At 37.2% G+C, this 20258-nt stretch overlaps 2 protein-coding genes across 3 annotated transcripts in view; one reads left to right on the top strand and one right to left on the bottom strand.

Moving 5' to 3' along the window:
- The window catches only part of AIMP1 (aminoacyl tRNA synthetase complex interacting multifunctional protein 1), a 31930-nt gene extending 27510 nt beyond the window's left edge, over window positions 1–4420 (bottom strand). Inside the window, exon 1 of the mRNA XM_003257443.4 lies at window positions 4340–4420. Within this exon, the coding sequence (XP_003257491.1) occupies window positions 4340–4341 (2 nt within the window). The 5' untranslated portion in view covers window positions 4342–4420. The remainder of the gene's footprint in view (window positions 1–4339) is intronic.
- A 248-nt stretch (window positions 4421–4668) lies between these two features.
- TBCK (TBC1 domain containing kinase) overlaps window positions 4669–20258 on the top strand; it is a 262615-nt gene continuing 247025 nt past the window's right edge. The window contains exons 1-2 of one of the 2 annotated variants that reach the window (XM_030819188.1): window positions 4669–5002; window positions 12525–12746. In XM_030819188.1, coding sequence (XP_030675048.1) covers window positions 12554–12746 — 193 coding nt within the window. In that variant the 5' untranslated portion in view covers window positions 4669–5002; window positions 12525–12553. Of the gene's footprint in view, window positions 5003–12410; window positions 12747–20258 lie in introns of those variants that run through there. The other variant, XM_030819189.1, reaches the window with a different exon arrangement.

Genomic DNA, 20258 nt, shown 5'->3' with positions numbered 1-20258 from the left:
ATTTTTGAATTTTTAGTAGAGATGGGGTTTCACCACGTTGGCCAGGCTGGTCTCAAAATCCTGACCTCCCTCAGCTGATCTGCCTGCCTCGGCTTCCCAAGGTGCTGGGATTACAGGTGTGAGCCATTGCACTGGCGCCCAGACTCTACTTCTTCTGCAGTCCTAGATAACTGGTTATCTGGAAATATTATTCATGATGCCAATATTAAGAAGTCTCATCTTGTGAAATCTAAAAATATTTCACTTCTAGTTAGGTCTGTGTGTTAACAGAACTTTTCTCAAGTGCTAAAAGCCCTTTGCTGTCTTTAGAACAGAAGCTCCGGAAACAGGTTTTCTAATACTTGTTGATTAATTATCATTTAAATTTTTTAAAAATATAGGTTGGATGCATAAGTTTATGTTAATGTTTTCTAGTAACATGCAGATAATGATCACTAGCACTGGCAGAGGAAAATGGGTATATATACCCTTGGGCTTGCTTATATACACTTAGGCTGTGTGACCTTGGATCTAAATTTTCTATACTTAATTTTCTTAATTTAAAAAATTACTTGCACCTGATTTCACCTCTTACTTCCTTGTCACCTCCTTTCAGGGCTCCTTTTTCTTTATCTATCCCATTTATGATGCTGTTCTTCAGGGTTTGGTCTTAATCACTAATCTTTTCTAGGGATCACAAACTAGCCTGACAAAGTTCAGGGATATCTTTCTTTTCCAGGGCTAACAGTGTTGGAAATAGCTGATGTGAATGTCTTTAAGTAAGACAGACAGACACTTTACTACTCCCTGTTGTCTGCCATTTATATTACCTACCAGGCTCTTAAAATAAGTTCATGACCCCAACTTTATACTCCCTGATTTTGTGTCATGTGCTGGGTTTATAGGAGAGAACAAAAATAAACATGTTCTTTGAACTAACTAAGCTTTCAGACAAATGGGGGAAACACAGTTGAAGACATTTTTAAAAATAATGTTATGCTTAGGGCACAGCGACAGTTTAACAACAATACTGCTTAAAGCTCAAATAAATGTTTTACCATTCAACCCAGTACTCATTTCATTAATCTCTATGCTAATTACTCCCCTGTGATTTTCAATTTTACATTGAGTATAAGTCAACCTTCAAAATTTTAAGTCCTCAGAGTTTCTAATATGCACAAGGTTTCTCAAAGATGATAATAACAACTACATATATTTGTAGAACATGCACTATGGCTGGCTAAATGCTTTACACAAGTCAATTTCGAATACTGTAATAATCTCCATTATACAGAGAAGAAAACTTGAATTAAAATTAATTTGCCTCATGTAATACATAGTAAATGAGGATTGAAACTCAGGTCTGTCTGATGCTGCAGTTAGCTCTTTTAATGCTCTAGCTATAATTTCTCTAAAGGATATAATTACAAAGCATTTTCCAATATATTTAATGACAGAATCCTAACACAGGAACAACTATTAACATTTATTTGAACTAGTATTCTCTAAAACAGTTTAGGAAGTGCTGGTTTAAGTCTCTAGACTAAAATTAAAAAAAATTTAGACTGTGAGATTAAAATAGATATAACAATTACATGCACAGTAATTGAAAATATAAAACATTTATGAAGAGAAAAGCACAGAAAACTGTAGACCAAGTATGTTAATTGTGTTTGGTGAGAATCAAGACCTTTCCTTTTTCCTTTATTAAATTAAAATGGTAATAATGCATTTTTTATGACAAAAGCTATTGAAACATATTATCTAAATCATTCTGTCCCTTCACATTAATTTTGTCCTTCTCAGTGTTAATTATCATATTTCATCAAAACTAAAAAGCCATTGATACGATGCCTCTAATGCAGAATCCCAAATACTGTACATGAATTTATAGTACATCTTAATCATTAAAATACACACACAAAAGATGATTTTTGAGATTCTGAGATCTTCACTATCATTTTTGTTTACTGAGCAACGTCCTCAGTAGTCCTCCCCACACCATCTAAATTGCCTGCAATCTTTTTTAAAAAGCAAAATCTCTGCCCCATGATGACAACATTGGGAATCAAACATAAGTAACTACTTTGAAATCAAAGCTTTACAGGCAGACTTTTAATTTTAGAATTCTTATGCTATATAGGAACGCTACACAAATTTGAAAGTGTCTCTACTCAAAACCTCTAATTTCACTATTTCAGAATTACAGGAGGTAAAAATTTACATTTTTGTTGGAAGCTTTAAATACTATATAAGAAATCTAAAATGCCATCAATTGTAAAATGGCTTCAATCCCAAGAAGCTCTATTATTTTATGTACATTATGAAAAAAACCACTATTGAATCAACTGACCCAATGGTTTCTTATCACTTAGACACATCCTACATTATTTATTGACAGACTTCTTTTAAATTTAACTCTGGATTTTTATATTGTATCACCCTTTTGTTTCCCCACATACACAGTAACTTTTCATTCTAATGCTAATCATAATCTTCTAAATGATCTTTAAAAGGGAAATTACACTCAACAACTATATGCCAATACTGCATATATAACTCAACTGAAATAATGACAAGATTAAGTTATGACTAAGTGTGTGTAAGTGTGGGCAATGACAAATACCTCACAACTGCCAGTTCATCTACAGTGATTTAAAGATGTCAACAACTTAAAAATACATCCCTATTTCAGAGATGTAAATATGAGAAAAATGTGTATATCAGAATTGATGGAATATAGTAATTTTAATCATTTTCTTCCTTTCTTCTCCTCCCTTCATTCCTATTCCTGCCTTCCAACTTCTTTCCCTGATTTGCTACACAATCTAATTACTGGATATGTAAGAATATTATAGTATACATAAAATACCCCACACTGAAAGACCGTCCTTATTATAGTGCAAAGCAATGTGGTACCTTTTAGAACTAGGTGAAAATTCCTGCTAGGATTTAAATCATATGTGTCAAAAGTCAGAATTTAAAGAAGATAAGAAAATTAAATACTCTGAGAACAATGCATCTGAAGACACTCAAAATATGTAAGCGCAGCAACCAGCAGTAATTCCATAGGTCTTTTATCAACCTTTGCCAAAACCTATAAAAAGAGTATCTAAAATTGCTTTTTTATGAAAGTTCCTATTTATTCTTGTTTCCCTTACCAGAGAGCCTGCTTTCCCTTTACTGATGAGGACATAGGGGGTCCTGGAGGGTTTAAAGGATGGCTATAAGGAAAGACTATAGAGTGGACAGCTATGAGGGGCCAGTCCATGCATTTCTAAATACCATCGTCATTAACACAAAAACTTTCCTTCCCAGTAAAGAGTCCATACAATTTAAAAAGGAGTATGCCTTGGCCTCCCATGACCCTCTTACCTCACAATAAGGCCATCTTTTACCTGGTTCAGATTTGCAGACTAGGCCCATTACATACCTTGTCATTAAATACCTTTCTCCTACCACGTCCTCCTCTGTGTATTTTCCTTAAAGAGTGATCCTCTTAAAAGGAAGTCAGAGCCCATCACTCTACTGCTCAAAACCCTCCAAAGTCCTATTTCATTTAGAATAAAAGTTAGATGTCCTCAAGATCTTCATGACCTGCTCGCCTTGATTTAATCTCCAGTGAAGGACTAAACCCTTCACTCAACTCTGCGCTACAGGCCTCCTTGCTATTCTAGCAGGTTTCTGCTTCATGACCTTTGCAATGGCTGGTCCCTCTGTCTGACTGCACTTTCCCAAGATATTCGCATGGTTAAATCTCCCACTTCTGTCAGCCCTTTACTTAAAAGTCATCTTTTCAGCAAGACCTTCCTGTGTCACTTTATATCCTTCTTCTCTGCTTTACATTTCTCTTCAGGACTATCATGACCTAAAATACAGTATGTTTCTAATTACTTTGCTTAGTATGTGCCTTCCTCTCTAAAATGTGAGCACAAGTAGACACAGATTTCTGTCTGTTTTGTTCACTGCTGTTCACCTAATGCTTAGAACGGGGCCTGGAATAGAGTGGGCGCTTAATAACTATTCGCTCAATGAATAAATTCCTGTCTTCACCCTCCTCTCCCCCAAATCACCCAAGTCCTTTGACACACATTCACATAACAGTAAATACGCTTAGGGATCGATATTTTTCTGTAGCATTCTTAACTTAGGCCTGCATCCCATTTCTCAAACGTGGCTGCTTTAGAAGGTCTCAAGTTCTTTCCCGTTTCCTCAGGCCAGGGCTGGTCCTGCTGCGAACCTACTACCCATTAGCACCCGCAGGCCAGGTCCTCTTTCCTGGAGGCAAGTTAGAGAACGAAGACCCCTACGATCGCAATCCGCGATCCCCGACTGAGTGACCCTCCACGACGTCACTCACATGAAGCGGAGGACACGGGTTCCGAGACAGCCACAGCAGGAAGCATGTAGGGACAACCACCCGCGTACTATAGCAGTGAGAAAGGACCCAATGAGGTGTCCTTGCTGAAAGCCTGAGTGTTCTGCAGATTCAACCCTCAATTCTTTTCTTCCTCTTCCTGGGCTCAGTCCCATTAACCTGCCACACCACGCTCCTCGTCTTCCATTCCCTCACCCAGTATTTTCAATCGACCCCCCCCAGGCCCCCCGCACCTCTTTCTCTCTCGCTATATGTCCTTTTGTGGCCAGTTTGGGCAAGGGGAAGGACGCCACAAGTCGGGGTCTTTCCTCAGCGTTGGGTCGCGGTGGCTGTGAGGGCAGAAGAAAAGGCCAGGCTGAGGGGAGGGTGGAGGGTGAAAAGCTCGGGTCTGTGTTGGGGAAGGCCAGGCTCGCGCTCCTGGCCGGGTTCCGCGAAGGGAACCTTAGCTGACTTGGCACGCGGGCGAAGGGCAACGTCTGAGCTCCCGGCGTTCCAGGAGCGGCCTCTTTTGGAGGAGAACCTGAAATGCAGCGTCTGGTGCACTAAGCCGTAGCGGCAGCACCAGCCACAGCGACAGCGCTGGGGCCCTGTGTAGAAGCTCCATCCCTCTTGTCTTTGTGCTTGCCTGCGTCCCCAGACTCAGAGGCAGGTATTTGGGTAATCCAGTTTTCCGTGTCGTAGTGGGTGGGGTCTGTGGGAGGTAGAGGACTATCAGGAGCAGTGAGTAGCCCCGCATGTCTTCAGAATTGATAGAGAACCGAGCTGTGGAGCCGCTTGCTGATAGGTACTGTCTCCATCCCTAGCTACAGCCCGCCTTTCCTGTGAATCAGGTTCACCTGAGTCCTTTGGGAACTGTAGGCTTAGCAATCGCTCTGTCACTGCCTCAAAGGAAGGCTAAAGGAGGAGGTTAGAGAATCTAGAGTCCGCCCCTCCGTTACTCACCATGGAGGCAGAATTTTGCTTTGGTTTGTTTCTGGCCCTCGAGGTTTAAATCAGTTGTCGAAGTGTAACACCCCCTTGAGCAGTAGGAGAAAGTGAAGCAGAGGAAGGAAGTTACTTGAGGATTGTCAGTGGCTGCTTTTCAAGGACCCCTGTCCTGGTTTCTATCTATTTGAGACAAAAATAACCTCTTGAGAGAATGTATATATAAAATAAATGAATTAGTATCATTTTGCTGTTGAAGAAATGTGAAACTTATTCATGATAAAATCAGCATCTTTTGCCCTATTTTTTTTACTTTCTTAACCCATTCGAGTCGTTTAAAACTCTTAAGTTCTTTGAGGGCAGAGATTCTGACTTGTTCATTATCCTTTGCCCACCAGCTAAATAGGGGCTTCAAAATATTTGTTGAATGAATGAATTTTCAAGCCCAACTGCTTGCACTGTTGTTTCCCTCATCTAATCTCTCACCTCTGCGTTTTTTTTCCCCCAGTAGTTTTTCACCAGGTGTAAGCAAATGTATGTGTGTGTAATTTTGTGTGTGAGCCTTTTTATGTACAACCATCTAAGAGGTAGTGGAAAAAGAACACTGATTATGCTAATTAGTGTTTTATCTTTTTCGATCATTGTGCTTTATTTGGTTATTTTATTTTCAGCTGTGTAAATGATAAAGACATCTGATTGAGAATCAAATGGTCGGGTGCGGTGGCTCACGCCTGTAGTCCCAGCACTTTGGGAGGTCGAGGCGGGTGGATCACCTGAGGTCAGGAGTTCAAGACTAGCCTGGCCAGGATGGTGAAACCCCGTCTCTACTAAAAATACAAAAATTAGCCGGACGTGATGGCGGGCGCCTGTAATCCCAGCTACTCTGGAGGCTGAGGCAGAGAATCGCTTGAACCCGGGAGGTGGAAGGATGCAGTGAGCCGAGATCATGCCACTGCATTCCAGCCTGGATGACAGAGTGAGACTCTGTCTCAAAAAAAAAAAAAAAAAAAATCAGGTAGTATAGCGTAGTAGGATTGAATAATAAAGTGCAACTGTCTCACCTGTCCTACTCTCAGTACTGTTCTTCAAAGATAACCACTTTTAACCTTTTCTAATTTTAGGTCTGTAAGTTAATAAACTGTTAATTCTTTTTGTTGACTTCTTGAGATAGCCCTAAGTTAAACTGCTAATTCTTTTTCTGTTGACTTCTTGAAATAGCCCACACCATTCACAATCTCTCTTCTCAGAATTTTGGAATAGTCATAATCATCATTTTTAGTTTTTGTATTGGTTACTTTATAATTCAAAATAATATATGAAAACTACTTTTTTCACATCAACTTTTGAAAATATATTTGACTCCTTGTTTGGTAAAACGGGAAAAGTAGTGATTCTACCTTTTTCTTTATCACTTCAGAAACTACATTTATTCCCACTTTCTCTTAGCTGGACATTTACTTGTACATTGTCAAAGTTAGTAATATATTTCTTAACTATAATAGTTGCGCTTTGTTCACGTTCCAAAAACCAATAAAAAAACAATAAAATGTTTACAGTATTATGGCTTTATAGTTGTTACTTAGAGCAAGTCCAAGCTGTATGCTCCGATGTGTTTTTTTTCCCAGAGTTTTAACTTCATGATCCCTGTGCCATACTAAGGAGATCATTTATGATATCAAGGTCAAATGGGTTTTTATTTCTTTCCTGCCAAGGGCAAAATATTACGCTGTAGCTGAGCATGCTTTATATTTTAGACTATGTAATTACATAGTTTTTAACTGTCCCCACTTTCTTTTTTTTTTTTTGAGACAGAGTCTCGCTCTGTGCCCAGGCTGGAGTGCAGTGGCGCAATCTCGGCTCACTGCAAGCTCCGCCTCCCAGGTTCACGCCATTCTCCTGCCTCAGCCTCTCCGAGTAGCTGGGACTACAGGCGCCCGCCACCACGCCAGGCTAATTTTTTGTATTTTTGGTAGAGACGGGGTTTCACCGTGGTCTCGATCTCCTGACCTCGGAATCCGCCCGCCTCGGCCTCCCAAAGTGCTGGGATTACAAGCGTGAGCCACCGTGCCCGGCCTAACTGTCCCCACTTTCTTTCTTTTTTTTTTTTTTTTTTTTTTTTTTTTTTTTTTTTTTTTTTTTTTTTTTGAGAGGGAGTCTCGCTCTGTCGCCCAGGCTGGAGTGCAGTGGCGCGATCTCGGCTCACTGCAAGCTCCGCCTCCCGGGTTCACGCCATTCTCCTGCCTCAGCCTCTCCAAGTAGCTGGGACTACAGGCGCCCGCCACCACGCCCGGCTAATTTTTTGTATTTTTAGTAGAGACAGGGTTTCACCGTGGTCTCGATCTCCTGACCTCGTGATCCGCCCGCCTCGGCCTCCCAAAGTGCTGGGATTACAAGCGTGAGCCACCGCGCCCGGCCTGTCCCCACTTTCTTAATTGCCTTTCTGCTTTCTCCTGGGGAATAGGTAGGTGAATGTGCTTTCTTCACTGAGTCTTCTCATTCTTTGTATGATGCACATAGACGCTTCCATTCCTCTGTTTAAAGATTTTCCCCTTGAAGCCCAGTGGCTTTCTGTTTAATTTGAACAGATTGCATTCTAGTCCTTTTGTATTTCTCCTATCCTGGGTTTATATTCATTCTTGGGTAAATAACATTGTTTCTTAGTCCCTCATCTTCTGTTATTGGGCTTCCCCCTATTTCCCTGGAATATATCCTAGGGAAACTTGCTCACAAAAGGCATGTGAAAGGTAATTTTATTTTTTAATGTTTGTATGGCTATAAATTATAATTTGCTCTTATGACTGATAATTTGGCTGTATATAGAATCAAAAGTATTTTCCTTCAACTCTCAATCCTTCCATGTCTTCTTTTTTTTTTCCCTTTTTTTTTGAGCTGGAGTCTCACTGTGTTGCTCAGTCTGGTCTGAAACTCCTGACCTCACGTGATCCTTCCACCTCAGCCTCCCAAGTATCTGGCATCACAGGCACACACCACTGCACCAGGCTCTCTTCTGACTTTCATTATTGCTGATGAGAATGTCAGTCTCACTTTAACTTGTTGATAGCAGAATCATTTTTTTCTCTCTGAAATGTTTAAAATTTTCTAGTTACGTTTGATGCTTTGAAAATGTATGGCAGTGTTTATCTTCTCATAAGCTCTTTTGTTTTGTATGAGATAAAATTGATACATATTAAAACACACTGATTTTAAGTGGCCCATTTAATGAGTTTTGATGCATGTATTCATCCATAGAACCACTACCACCACAATCAAGATAGAGAATATTTCTACCACTACAGAAAGTTCCTCTGTTTCTCCGTTCATTCAACCCCGCTTCCCCATCTACAGTACTATCTTCTGATTTTTTTTATTAATACTATAGTTAAGAACTATAGTTCTGGAATTACATTTAAATGGAGTCATACAGTATGCACTCTTTTGTGTCTGCTTCTTCCATAAGCTTTGTTTTTGAGGTACATCCATGTTTTGACGTGTTTGTTCCATTTTTGTTGTTAAATAGAATTTCGTGGTACAAATGTTAATCGATTCACTTGTGGGACATTTGCGTTGCTTCTGGTTTTTAGCTATTAAGAGTACAGTTCCTATGAACATATTCATACAATTTTTTTTTTATGGACAAATGTTTTCATTTTTCTCGGTTAAAGAGTGGAATTTCTGAGTCACAAGTTAGGGATATTTTTAACTTTAGAAAAGTTTTCCAAATATTTTCCAAAATTCTTTTGCCATTTTACACTCCCACTAGCAATATAGCAAAGCTCCACTTCCACATTCTCCTCAACACTTGTTATTGCCAGTCATTTTAATTTTAGCCATTGTAAAGGTTTATCATTGGGATTTTCATTTTCATTTCCCCCAATTAATGATATTAAGCACTTTTTCATGTGCTTATTGAGTATTTTCATGCCTTCTGTGAAAATGTTTGTGACTTTTACCTATTTATGTGTTGACTTGTTTTATTATTGAATTGTGGTATTTCTTTATAGACTCCGAATACAGGTCAATTATATACAGACACACATATGTTTGATTTTAAAAGGTCATATATATACACAATGTCATATGTAGATACATAATGTCATATGTATATATAGACAGATGTAAATAATATTTCTCTTTAACTCAAATTTTTATTTTCTCAGGGGTGCCTTTGGATATGCAGATGTTTTTAATTTTGATGAAGTCTACTTTGTCAAAATTGTCTTTTGTGGCTAGTGCTTTGTTATATCATTTCTAAGAAATCTTTGCCTAGCCTAAGATTGTAAAGATATTCTCTTATGTTTTCAATTAGAAGACTAACAGTTTTACCTTTTACACTTAAGCCTATGATCCATCTTAGATTTTTGTGGATGTATCAGTAGAAGTTGAGGTTATTATTTTTTTGTATGAATATCTTTTTCCAGCACCATTTGTAAAAAATATTTTCCTTTTCCTATTTAACTCTTTTGTCTTTGTTGAGAATCATTTTATTTAAATTTTTTAAATTATGAAATATGTGGTATTAACACACGCATATGTAGATAAATATAGATACAGAGCATGGAAATTACCAAGCATAATGATAACATGAACACCCATTAATTCACCAGCTAAAAACTAGGCTATTACTCAAGATTTTTGAAGCTTCTTGTGAATTTTTCCCTAACCTTACCCCTGCTTTAATTTGGTAGTAACCCATATTCTGAGTATTTTTTTAAAATTCCCTTACTTATTGAATATATTCTTACAATAGATGTAAGTATTCCAGAATTACTTTATTTTTTCTTTTTGAGTTTTATGAAAATTGGCATATTTTGTGTTACTTTTTTCACTCAATATTATATTTCTAAGATTCATCTATGCTATTAAATATGGCTATAGTTTGCTTATTTTTCATTATGTATACAGGTGAATATACCACAATTTATTTAACCATTTACCTACCATTGGAGATTTAAATTATCTCCAGTTTGGGGATATTGGGAGCAATACTGCCCTGATCTTTCTTGCACAGGTCCACTGTGTGTGTGTGTGTGTGTGTGTGTGTGTGTGTGTAGGAGTTTCTGTAGGAATATAATAGCAAGATAGTGTAAAACATTTCTGGTGATTTTACTAATTTACACTCCCACTTACAGCAAATTAGAGATCCTATTTTTCCACATCCTTCTGACATTATGTGTTATCAGATTTCTTAATTTTTAACTGTCCAGTAGATAAAAATTTTTTGTGGTTTTAATGTGCAATTCCTTGATTATTCATGAGGTTGTTTATCTTCTCATGTATCTATTGGCCATTTCTCTTTATTCTTTTGTATAATGTGTTTTTCTATAACTTGTTTTATGTAATGGATGCAATATCTTCTCAAATCTCTCTGTATTTATTAGAGTTGGTTTTTGCGGTATTTTTTCATAAATTATTTCAGTTGCTTCCAAAGCCAAATTTTTGGAGGCTTGTTTCATTGTTTGCCCTTGATACTGTAGTCTTTCCTCAACCATCTGATGATTCCCAGACATTATTTAAGAGCTAAGGCTTCCTGGGAGCTTTGCGTATATGGACAGGCTTATTGACTGATACATTTTGTTTTAGGATGGCTGGGTGCACAGCCAAATCTTAGCTGGGGTCTACAAATTCCAGAATTGTGAGCAGTTTGCTCTTCTCACCAGTGTCCATAGCAACTAGTGTAGTTCTCAGTTTGTTCAGCTTCTTTAGGGAAGAACCTTATCTTTTTCTTTTTCTCATGGAGTGTAAATAACTGCCTATGTTGTGGGGCTGGTGGCAGAATTGACGCTTCTAATTATTCAACACTTCACCCTTCTGATTTCAAACCCTCTTTGACTGCTGTTCACCATTGTTCCCGCCTTCTCTGAGTCTGAAGCCTCTGAATCTGAAGGGACCAAACAAACCTCTTGACTATTACAGGTTGTAGCTTTCTTTCTGCTTCACTCTTCCATATATATTTTGTTTTGTACAAGTTTCTAGAAATCTTTCATCACCTCATGGCCTGTTTCTCTTTTCTTCCTTGTTAAGGGTTCATACATTTTATAATATTTTATTTTTAATGATTTCAGCAAGGTTTCTTGTCAAAGTGATTTTATTCAATTGGAATTCCAGCATATTTATCATGAAAGCCGAGAAGGGAAAAATGCAGGGCTTTACCAGTAGAATGTCTTTTTGGTGAAGTCCATGGGTAAAAGATTTTTGTGTCAGAAGACCCTTTTTTTTGTTGTTGTTATGGTTGCCTTAGTGTGATTCAGATTGATATGAAGCAAGTTTCCTACTCTCCAGGCAACTACTTTACACAATTTTGGGGGCACCATTTATTTTGGAGTAAGTGCAAATAGGATGCCTCATGCTACACACGTGGAATAACTATCTCTAAACTGGAGCCAATAGCTCTATCAGGATTATTAAAAGGATTAAAGCAGATCATACATTATGTAAAATATCTAGCATAAAAATGAAAATTGATTATTTAATATTCTAGAGCCTTCTTTTAATCTAGTTTAAGCTTTACTACTATTAATAAGGTCCTTGATTAGTTACTAGTTGGTAACTATATTCCCTCTTCCCTGACCTACCTCACTGTATGAGAAGGAAGGTTGTCGATGGTGTGTGGGTTATTCAATCTTTAGTAAAGAGAGGAGACTTATTGGCTGGGCGTGGTGGCTCACGCCTGTAATCCCAGCACTTTGGGAGGCTGAGGCGGGTGGATCACGAGGTCAGGAGTTCAAGACCAGCCTGGCCAACATAGTGAAACCCCATCTCTACTAAAAATACAAAAAGTTAGCTGGGTGTGGTCGTGGGTGCCTCTACTTAGGAGGCTGAGGCAGGAGAATTGCTTGAACCTGGGAGGCGGAGGTTACAGTGAGCGGAGATCATGCCACTGCAGTCCAGCCTGGGTGACAGTGTGAGACCGTCTCAAAAAAAAAAAAAAAAAGAGAAGAGCCTTATAATAATATGAAGATGCAGTAACAAACTTCCTCTACTCTTTAAACTGTCAGATGTCATTGAGAATGGAATAATCTTTTCTTTTTTTTGCATTGAAAATCTTAGAGTTTGATTTAGAGCTGCAATATAAATTTATGCTGAGTTGTTTTGTCCTCTGACATTTTAGAATTTTCTTACTTTGATATTTTTACTGTGAAGTGTTCAGGTTGACATTTTCCTCCAAGTTGTGTGTTAATTGTGCTTAAGGTTTGGTCTGTCTGGCTTAATGTTTGGTCTGTCCTAAAATTCTCTCCTTTTCCAGATTATCTTAGAAGACCTAGGACTCCAAAAATGTTTCCCCTGAAGGATGCTGAAATGGGAGCCTTTACCTTCTTTGCCTCAGCTCTGCCACATGATGTTTGTGGAAGCAATGGGCTTCCTCTCACACCAAATTCCATCAAAATTTTAGGGCGCTTTCAAATCCTTAAAACCATCACCCATCCCAGACTCTGCCAGTATGTGGATATTTCTAGGGGAAAGCATGGTAAGCTATTTTCTTTTTTTTCCTATTTATGTTCTCTACTTTGTTACCCTAAGTTATAAATACTGTATCCACTAAATATATAAAGCTGTCATCAGTACCAGTGCACACATGTCCTTCTTTCTCTCATCCTTTTCCCCCACCCTCCCTCTCCCTCATACACTTGCCCATTTATTTGCAAATCTACCAGGTAAAATTCAAACTCTTTACTAGGCTATTGCATGCAAAATCCTTTGTCTAGTCCTTGATCTAGTCTGTGCTGTCCTCTTTCGATGTATTGCTTGTTGTTTCCACTAATTTAACCCTGCACGCCAGCCAAGCTGAGTTGCTTTGAGGTTTTTTGATTCACATATCCTTGATTTTGTACTTCGCAACTTTCTCTCATGGATTATGCTATGCTCCATTCCCTGCAATCTGAGCTAAGTCGCTTTCCTAAATTCTTTTATAGCTTTTATCACGTTTTATTATTTTCTATTTAGTTTTTCTCCTCTGAGAATTCTTAGTTCTTGAAGATAAGGACCTTTACTTGTGACCTCAGAGCACTCAGTAAATGTTTGTTAGCTGAATGAATGAATGAACAACTGTATTTGAATTATTAATGTTTCTCAGATCTGAGAATCAGGATTTTTAATTTTCTTTTTCAGGGAAACTGTCTATTCTTAAACATATTTCTTTATCTATATGAAGGAAATGAAGTTCTAATGTTAGAAACTTTAGAAGAATTATCTAACAATATATTTTATGATCGAAAGTAATGATTTTGGCAACTGTCTTCAAATGAAAAGGGAGTCAGTAGATTTTTTTTTTTTTAACTCCATTAGTCTTTTTATATAGGAGCCCATTTAGAGAACTGAATTAGAAAAGTTTAACCCTATTGGTTAAAAAGTCAGTGTTTGAGGAAGATGTTTACTGCATTTTTAGTAGTGTAATCAGATTCTTTCATTCTCCACTTAAAGATTCTTATGGTGGCAATATTTTTAATTATTTCAGAATTATTCTTGGAAGCTTAATTGCAGGGTAAGGTTGCATTTCTTAAAAATATTTTAAATGCATTTCAGTGAAATGTATTTAATTTTTCTAACATAAAATAATTTGTAGACATAAAAAAATCTGAAAGTGAACCCTTTGTAGTTGGTGATATTCAACTTTTTTCCCTATAAAAGTGGCAATTTTATGTGTTTCAACCTAATATTAAAAACCCGATAAATGCAAACTATGTTTTCTTTACTGTTTTGCTAAAAATAGACTAAACTATACTTTCAAGTTCCCTGGTTTATTTCTCTTAAAATATTTACTCTGAGAATATTTGTGTTTTATAGACTGAGTAGAATTTTTTTTTGTAATGATAATTATTAATCATTAAAATTTATTGAGTGTTTATATATATCAGGCAATATTCTAAGTGTTTTACATATTTTAATTACATATTTTAATTAACTTAATCCTTGTAACATTACTGTGTGAAAGGAACTAGTCCTGTCATTTTACAGATAAGGAAATTAAACCACAGAGGAATTAAGTCAAGGTTCACAATTAATTCATCCAAGGTCACACAAAGGAAATTCAGGAAAAATGGACTGCTAATACATTTTATTATTTTTTGAAAGATTGTACATGTTGCTGTAAGTGTGTAATAATGCAAATATTGACAGAATTCTAATCAGAGCTATTCAGTACCATAAATACTGTTGAGCTCTACCACATACCTAGAGCTTTAAATAGTTAGATGTTGTCAGGATGCTTCATGAGAGATTTGGGAAAGAGAGTGGTAAAAAAAGTTAATTGTCTAGCAGATGATAAAAAAAATTTGTTTTTTCATGTTGACATATAGGTATATATACACACAGACATGTTAAAGTATACGTTATTTTATTGAGACTTCTTTTACTGTTCAAGGTTGCCTTTGATTGATTGATTCTGCAAATATTAGTAAATGCCTGTCATGTTTGGCTTAATCTCTCAAGCAAGAGCATGGATGGTGCCATGTTGAGGCCTTAAGGGTCTCTCTCTGTAGGGAACAAATTTGGAGGTCAGAGCTGATAGAAAGCTAGCTTTGAAGCAAAAGTAATAAAGATGCTGATGAGTTGAAGATTTTTTAGGAACCTGTCTTTCTTGTCCACTGCTTTGACAAACATGTACACTGGGGTTATAATACCTTGATAGACCCTTGCGGGATACTATGGCCCTCCTTGTGCTAGGTGCCAAATATACAAAAATGAGTAACTCATTACCCTAGGTCCCAAGTCAGCTTCAGAAATAGTAGAGAAAAATACAACCATGATTATATTAAATAATACAGTAATAGTTGTTATAATAGGTGATGTACAATGTGCTGTGCTATGGGAGTACAAAGAAGAGAATGTTAATTTTGTGTTGAAGAATATCAAGGCCAAGCATGTTGGCTCATGCCTATAATCCTAGCACTTTGGCATGCTGAGGCAGGAAGATTGCTTGAGGCCAGGAGTTTGAGACCAGCTTGGGCAACGTAATAAAATCCTGTCTCTACCAAAAAAAAAAAAAATTAGCCAGGCATGGTGTCTTGTTCCTGTAGTCCTAGCTATTCAGGAGGCTGAGGCAAGAGGATCGTTTGTGACAAGGAGTTTGGGGCTGCAGTGAGTTATGATCATGTTACAGGAAAGGGGTCCCAATCCAGACCCCCAACATTAGGTTCTTGGATCTTGTGCAGGAAAGAATTCAGGGCAAGTCCATAGAGTAAAGTGAAAGCAAGTTTGTTAGGAAAGTGAAGGAATAAAAGAAAGGCTACTCCATAGCCAGAGCAGCCCCAAGGGCTGCTGGTTGCCCATTTTTATGGTTATTTTTTTATTATATGCTAAACAAGGGTTGGATTTTTCATGCATCCCCTTTTTAGACCGTATAAGGTCACTTCCTGATGTTGCCTTGGAATTTGTAAACTGGTGGGAGTGTAGCAGTGAAGACAACCAGAGGTCACTCTAGTGGCCATTTTGGTTTTGGTAGGTTTTAGCTAGCTTCTTTACTGCATCCTGTTTTATCAGCAAGGTCTTTATCACCTGTATCTTGAGCTGACCTCCTATCTCATCCTGTGATTAAGAATGCCTTAACCTCTTAGGAATGCAGCCCAGTAGGTCTCTGCCTCATTTTACCCAGCCTGTATTCAAGATGGAGTTGCTCTGGTTCACAGGCCTCTGACAGTCATGCCACTGCGCTGCAGCCTGGGTGACAGAGCTACACCCTGTCTCTAAAGATAAGAAATAATAAAATATACGTAGATATTAATCAAACTCATATATAAAAGGTTTTGGTGGGATAAAGGACTTTAGAACACAGAGCAATGGCTCTTCTGTCTGTTATGTTTTATTTGCTTACATTCATTCATTTTGATGATGCTGGTGGCCTCAAAGAATTAATGGATTTTCAAAAGATGTTGGCCTTTTATTGTTGACATATTTCTAGGAAACAAAGTCTTAATATCTTTATTAATTATTCTTAATTTAAAAAGACATTTATGTCTCTTGATTAATTATAAGCTTACTTTTTTCAAAAATAATTTGAGACAAGATGCAGACATTCTTACAGTATTTTATATATAGTACATGAAAGAAAAATAATCAAGATGAAGATGTAAAAAAGGAAAAAAAACTTTCTCTACTCTCTTATGCTTAATGGTAGGTCCCAGGAATCAAACTGATAAAAGGCTGGTTAACAGGAGAAGACAAACAAACAAACCCAGATTTAATCTGTAGGCACAGATTTCACAAAGAAATGCAACTCAAGGAGGTAGTTAGAATTGAGGCTTATATACCATCTTCACAAAGGGAAATAAAGTATAGAGAAGAAGGTAGACAAAGAGCGGTTTGGGATTTGAGAAGGTGACTCAGAAATGCATGGTAAATAAGAATTATTTAGTAAGTTTGTTATGTAGACAAGAGTCATTTTCCTCTTCCTAGTGTAGGAGAGGATAATTTCCAAATGGAATTTATCAAATGGAAATTCCTTTCATCTTTACAGAGGGAGATTTATGTTCTGCTTAGACAGAAATGGAGAGAGAAGAGAGCTAATTGCCTTCAACTCAAAATCCTTATGTCAAAGTGGGATGTTTTGAGGTGGCATATTCTGATTTTCTTCAGGGAGAAAGGATACAGAATAAGATGTGAGGTTAGTAATATTAATTTTTTTTAGTTGGACTATTGTATACTTCTTATAGGCCAGGGCAAAGAAGTAAATCTAACTGCTTCAAATTATTTTTATAATGAGGCAGCTTATTAAGAAATTAATTTCTAGATACTTAAATGTGGAAAAAATATCAATTTAAAGCTTTATAATGTTTATACAATCTGTTGTCTAGATGAACTATGGAGACTATGGTATAGAAATTTATTTGATAGGAGGATCTGAGATCTCTGATCTGATCTGATGTCTATTGTTATGGGTTTGCTTTATTGTTCTTTTTGGTGTTAATCTCTGAACTGGGAAGTCTCTGTAGCTTTTTGTCCACCACCTTTTTTTGTGTGAGTGAGGTACACTGAAGAATGAAGAGGTTCATAAACTTAGAAAGGAGAGCTTTATTTATCATAAGGGTTATAGCCTGCAGAGTGACCATTGTGACAGGCTGGGAAGCATAGCGTTTTGCGAGTAGCTTGAAACAGACCTTTGAGGGAGGGGCAAAGGGAACAGAAATTTATACTCAGCAGAGTGGCCAAATATACTTATTCAGTAAGCTATGGGAAGAGTCATGAATATTTATGAAAGGAGAACCATGTGTATGTGCATTTAAACTTCATTCCCCTTCAAGCCCCTTCATGGGTCCCACATATAAAAAATGGCAATGTTAGCATCATCTGAGGGTCATGATCCGAGGGTGGAGTTTTTGGCCCTCTGATGTCAAAGGTGGAGCAGAGGACACGAAAACCCTTACTGCTCATTCTTGGTAGACTGGCCAGAACCACTCCATGGTTGATTATCAGGCAAATGGTCTCTTATCAGGCAAAAAAGAACGAGTAGTGTCAGGCAGTTGGTAGATATCAGTTGTGGAATCTTTTGAAAGGGCTGGTTTTTGTTAAGTCCCTAGGGAAGAAAGCCTAATCATGGTTAAGGGGGTGGGATATAATGAGGTTGTTTGACTCTAAGTCCTATCATGGCTGAGATCTTAGTTTTCAAGGTTACTCTGGGGTCCCCTTGGCCAAGAGATGGTCTCTTCAGTCAGTTGAAGGGCTTTGAAGATTATTTTTAGTTTACAGTAAACGTCTAAGGAAATGAAATTTTAAGTTTAAAATTATATAAATTATATATAATTATATGTTATATGAATATATAAAAAAGAATTGCTGGGAATTGGTTTGCATGACTGTGGGGCACTGCTAGGCAAGTTTGAAACCCATGAGGCAGGTCATCAAGAAAGACAAGCTGAACTCTTGGGCAGATGCTCAGGCTGTCATCCACAGGTGGAATTTATTCTTCTTCATGGAAGCTTCAATTCTGCTCATATTTTTTTATTATTTATTTATTTATTTTTCAGAGACAGGAGTCTCACTATATTGCCCAAGCTGGTCTTGAACTCCTGGCTTGAAGTGATCCTCCCATCTCAGCCTCTCATGTAGCTGGGGATTATAGGTGTGAGCCAGTGTACTTGGCTTTCAATTCTGCTCTTAAAGGCTATTAAACTGATTGAATCAGGATTACCCAGATTATCTAGGATAATTTCCCTTCAAGTAAACTGATTATAGACTTTATTCATTTACAAAATAATTTCACAGCAACATCTAGATTAGTATTTGACTGAATGACTGGATCCTATATTCTAGCCAAGTTGACTCATAAAACTGACCATCACAGTGTTCTGGTACCAATACTATTCTTTAAGCATAATATTTTTCTTTGTTGGTTTTGAACTGTATGAATACTTATTGAAATATCATATTTTAAAAGTGATGAGCTAGTCTCGATTTTTACTGTTAATAACAAAAGTGATGCAGTAAATGTGTTGTAATAACCCTTTATATTATTTTAAGACATTCATGATTCACCTCTTTCTCTAAATTTAAACAAAAAAAACACTACTTTAAAAAACTTTATTTTACTTCCCCCTACTGCACACGGCCACGTCTTCTTTTTGGCACATATTAATTGCTGGTGAGAGATTTCATTGTGCTACTCAGAATGGCAGGCAATTTAAAACTTAGGAATTGTTTATTTCTAGAATATTCCATTTAAAATGTTTGGAAACTGCAGAAAGTAAAACCATGGATAAGGTGGAGTTACTGATGATGGTGGCTGGACCAAAATAAAAATGCATATGAATTATTAGAGTTGAAACAAGTGCTGCAAAAGAAAACTAAAATGTAGAATAGAGTATGTTATAGGAGAGCAAATCGATGTTGGGGGGACGAGAAAAGTGTCCCTTGAGGAAGTCACATTTAACTGAGCCCTGAATAATGAGTAATAATAAAAGCTAACAATTAGCTAGTGCTTGTTATGTGCCACACACTATTCTAGGCCTTTATTATATATTAACTCATTTCAACCTCACAACAACCCTGTGAGGTAGGTGGCTATTCTTCTCTTCATCTTACAGAAAAAAACTGGCATAGAGAGGTTAGAAAATTTCCCTGAGGTCACATAGTTAATTAGTAGTAAAACTGGGATTTGGATCCCAGACAAAATAGTCTCTACTCTTAACCACTATGTGGGAAAGATCATTTCAGGCAATAAGAACCCATGTGTAAGTGCCCTATGGCAGGAGGCCAGAAGGAAGATCAGTGTGATGGAAGTTGGTAAACTAAGATGAAATAACATAGATGAAGCTAGAGAGGGAGTTCCATATTCAGACTTCTTATGATTTTATCACTTGGGCTTTACTGTGAAAGTATGTTGGAAAGAAATAGGAATTAATGTGAGAAGATCAGTTAAAAGATTGTTGTAGTTACCTAATGAGATGATGCTGGCTGGGCCCAGATTGTGGCATATGGAGCAAACTATATAGATTCTAGAAATGTTTGAGAGGTAAAAATAGCAGGACTCTGTTTATTTGGATTTGAAAAGGGAAGATTACTGTTTAGTTGCTAGCTAGAGCAGTTGACTGGATAGTGATATCATTTACTGAAATAGTATCAAAGGGGACAGACTTTAACAGTAAATTATAAGTTGAGGTTTGGTTCTCTTGAGTTTCAGGTGACTTTTATATTAAAGCCTATAATATAGGCTATAAAAGCCTGCAGTTCAGAAGAGAGTTATGGACTTGCAATAAAATCTCAGAGTTTTTCAGCCTTGGGAATAGATGAGAAAACAGTAAAAAGACCCAGAATCAAAGGTGGAGGAACTGGTAGCATTTCAATTTGGGTAGAAGAGGTAAAGATTTACAAAGGATACTGAGGGGAGGGAGCCAGATAAACGTAAGGAAAATGGACAAAACGTAAAATGAAAAGCAAAGGAATGCATCTTCTTGTTTTGGTTTTCTGATAATGTTGCCTGCTTTTTTCTTCTGGAATTTCACTGTTGTACTAAATTGCTTGGAGCTTACCTTTGCATACTCTTTTCTTT

This window comes from Nomascus leucogenys, chromosome 9, assembly GCF_006542625.1.
Source record: "Nomascus leucogenys isolate Asia chromosome 9, Asia_NLE_v1, whole genome shotgun sequence".
Taxonomy (NCBI): domain Eukaryota; kingdom Metazoa; phylum Chordata; class Mammalia; order Primates; family Hylobatidae; genus Nomascus; species Nomascus leucogenys.
The sequence above is the reverse complement of the archived record's forward strand: the minus strand, read 5'-3'. Positions and strand labels throughout refer to the sequence as shown.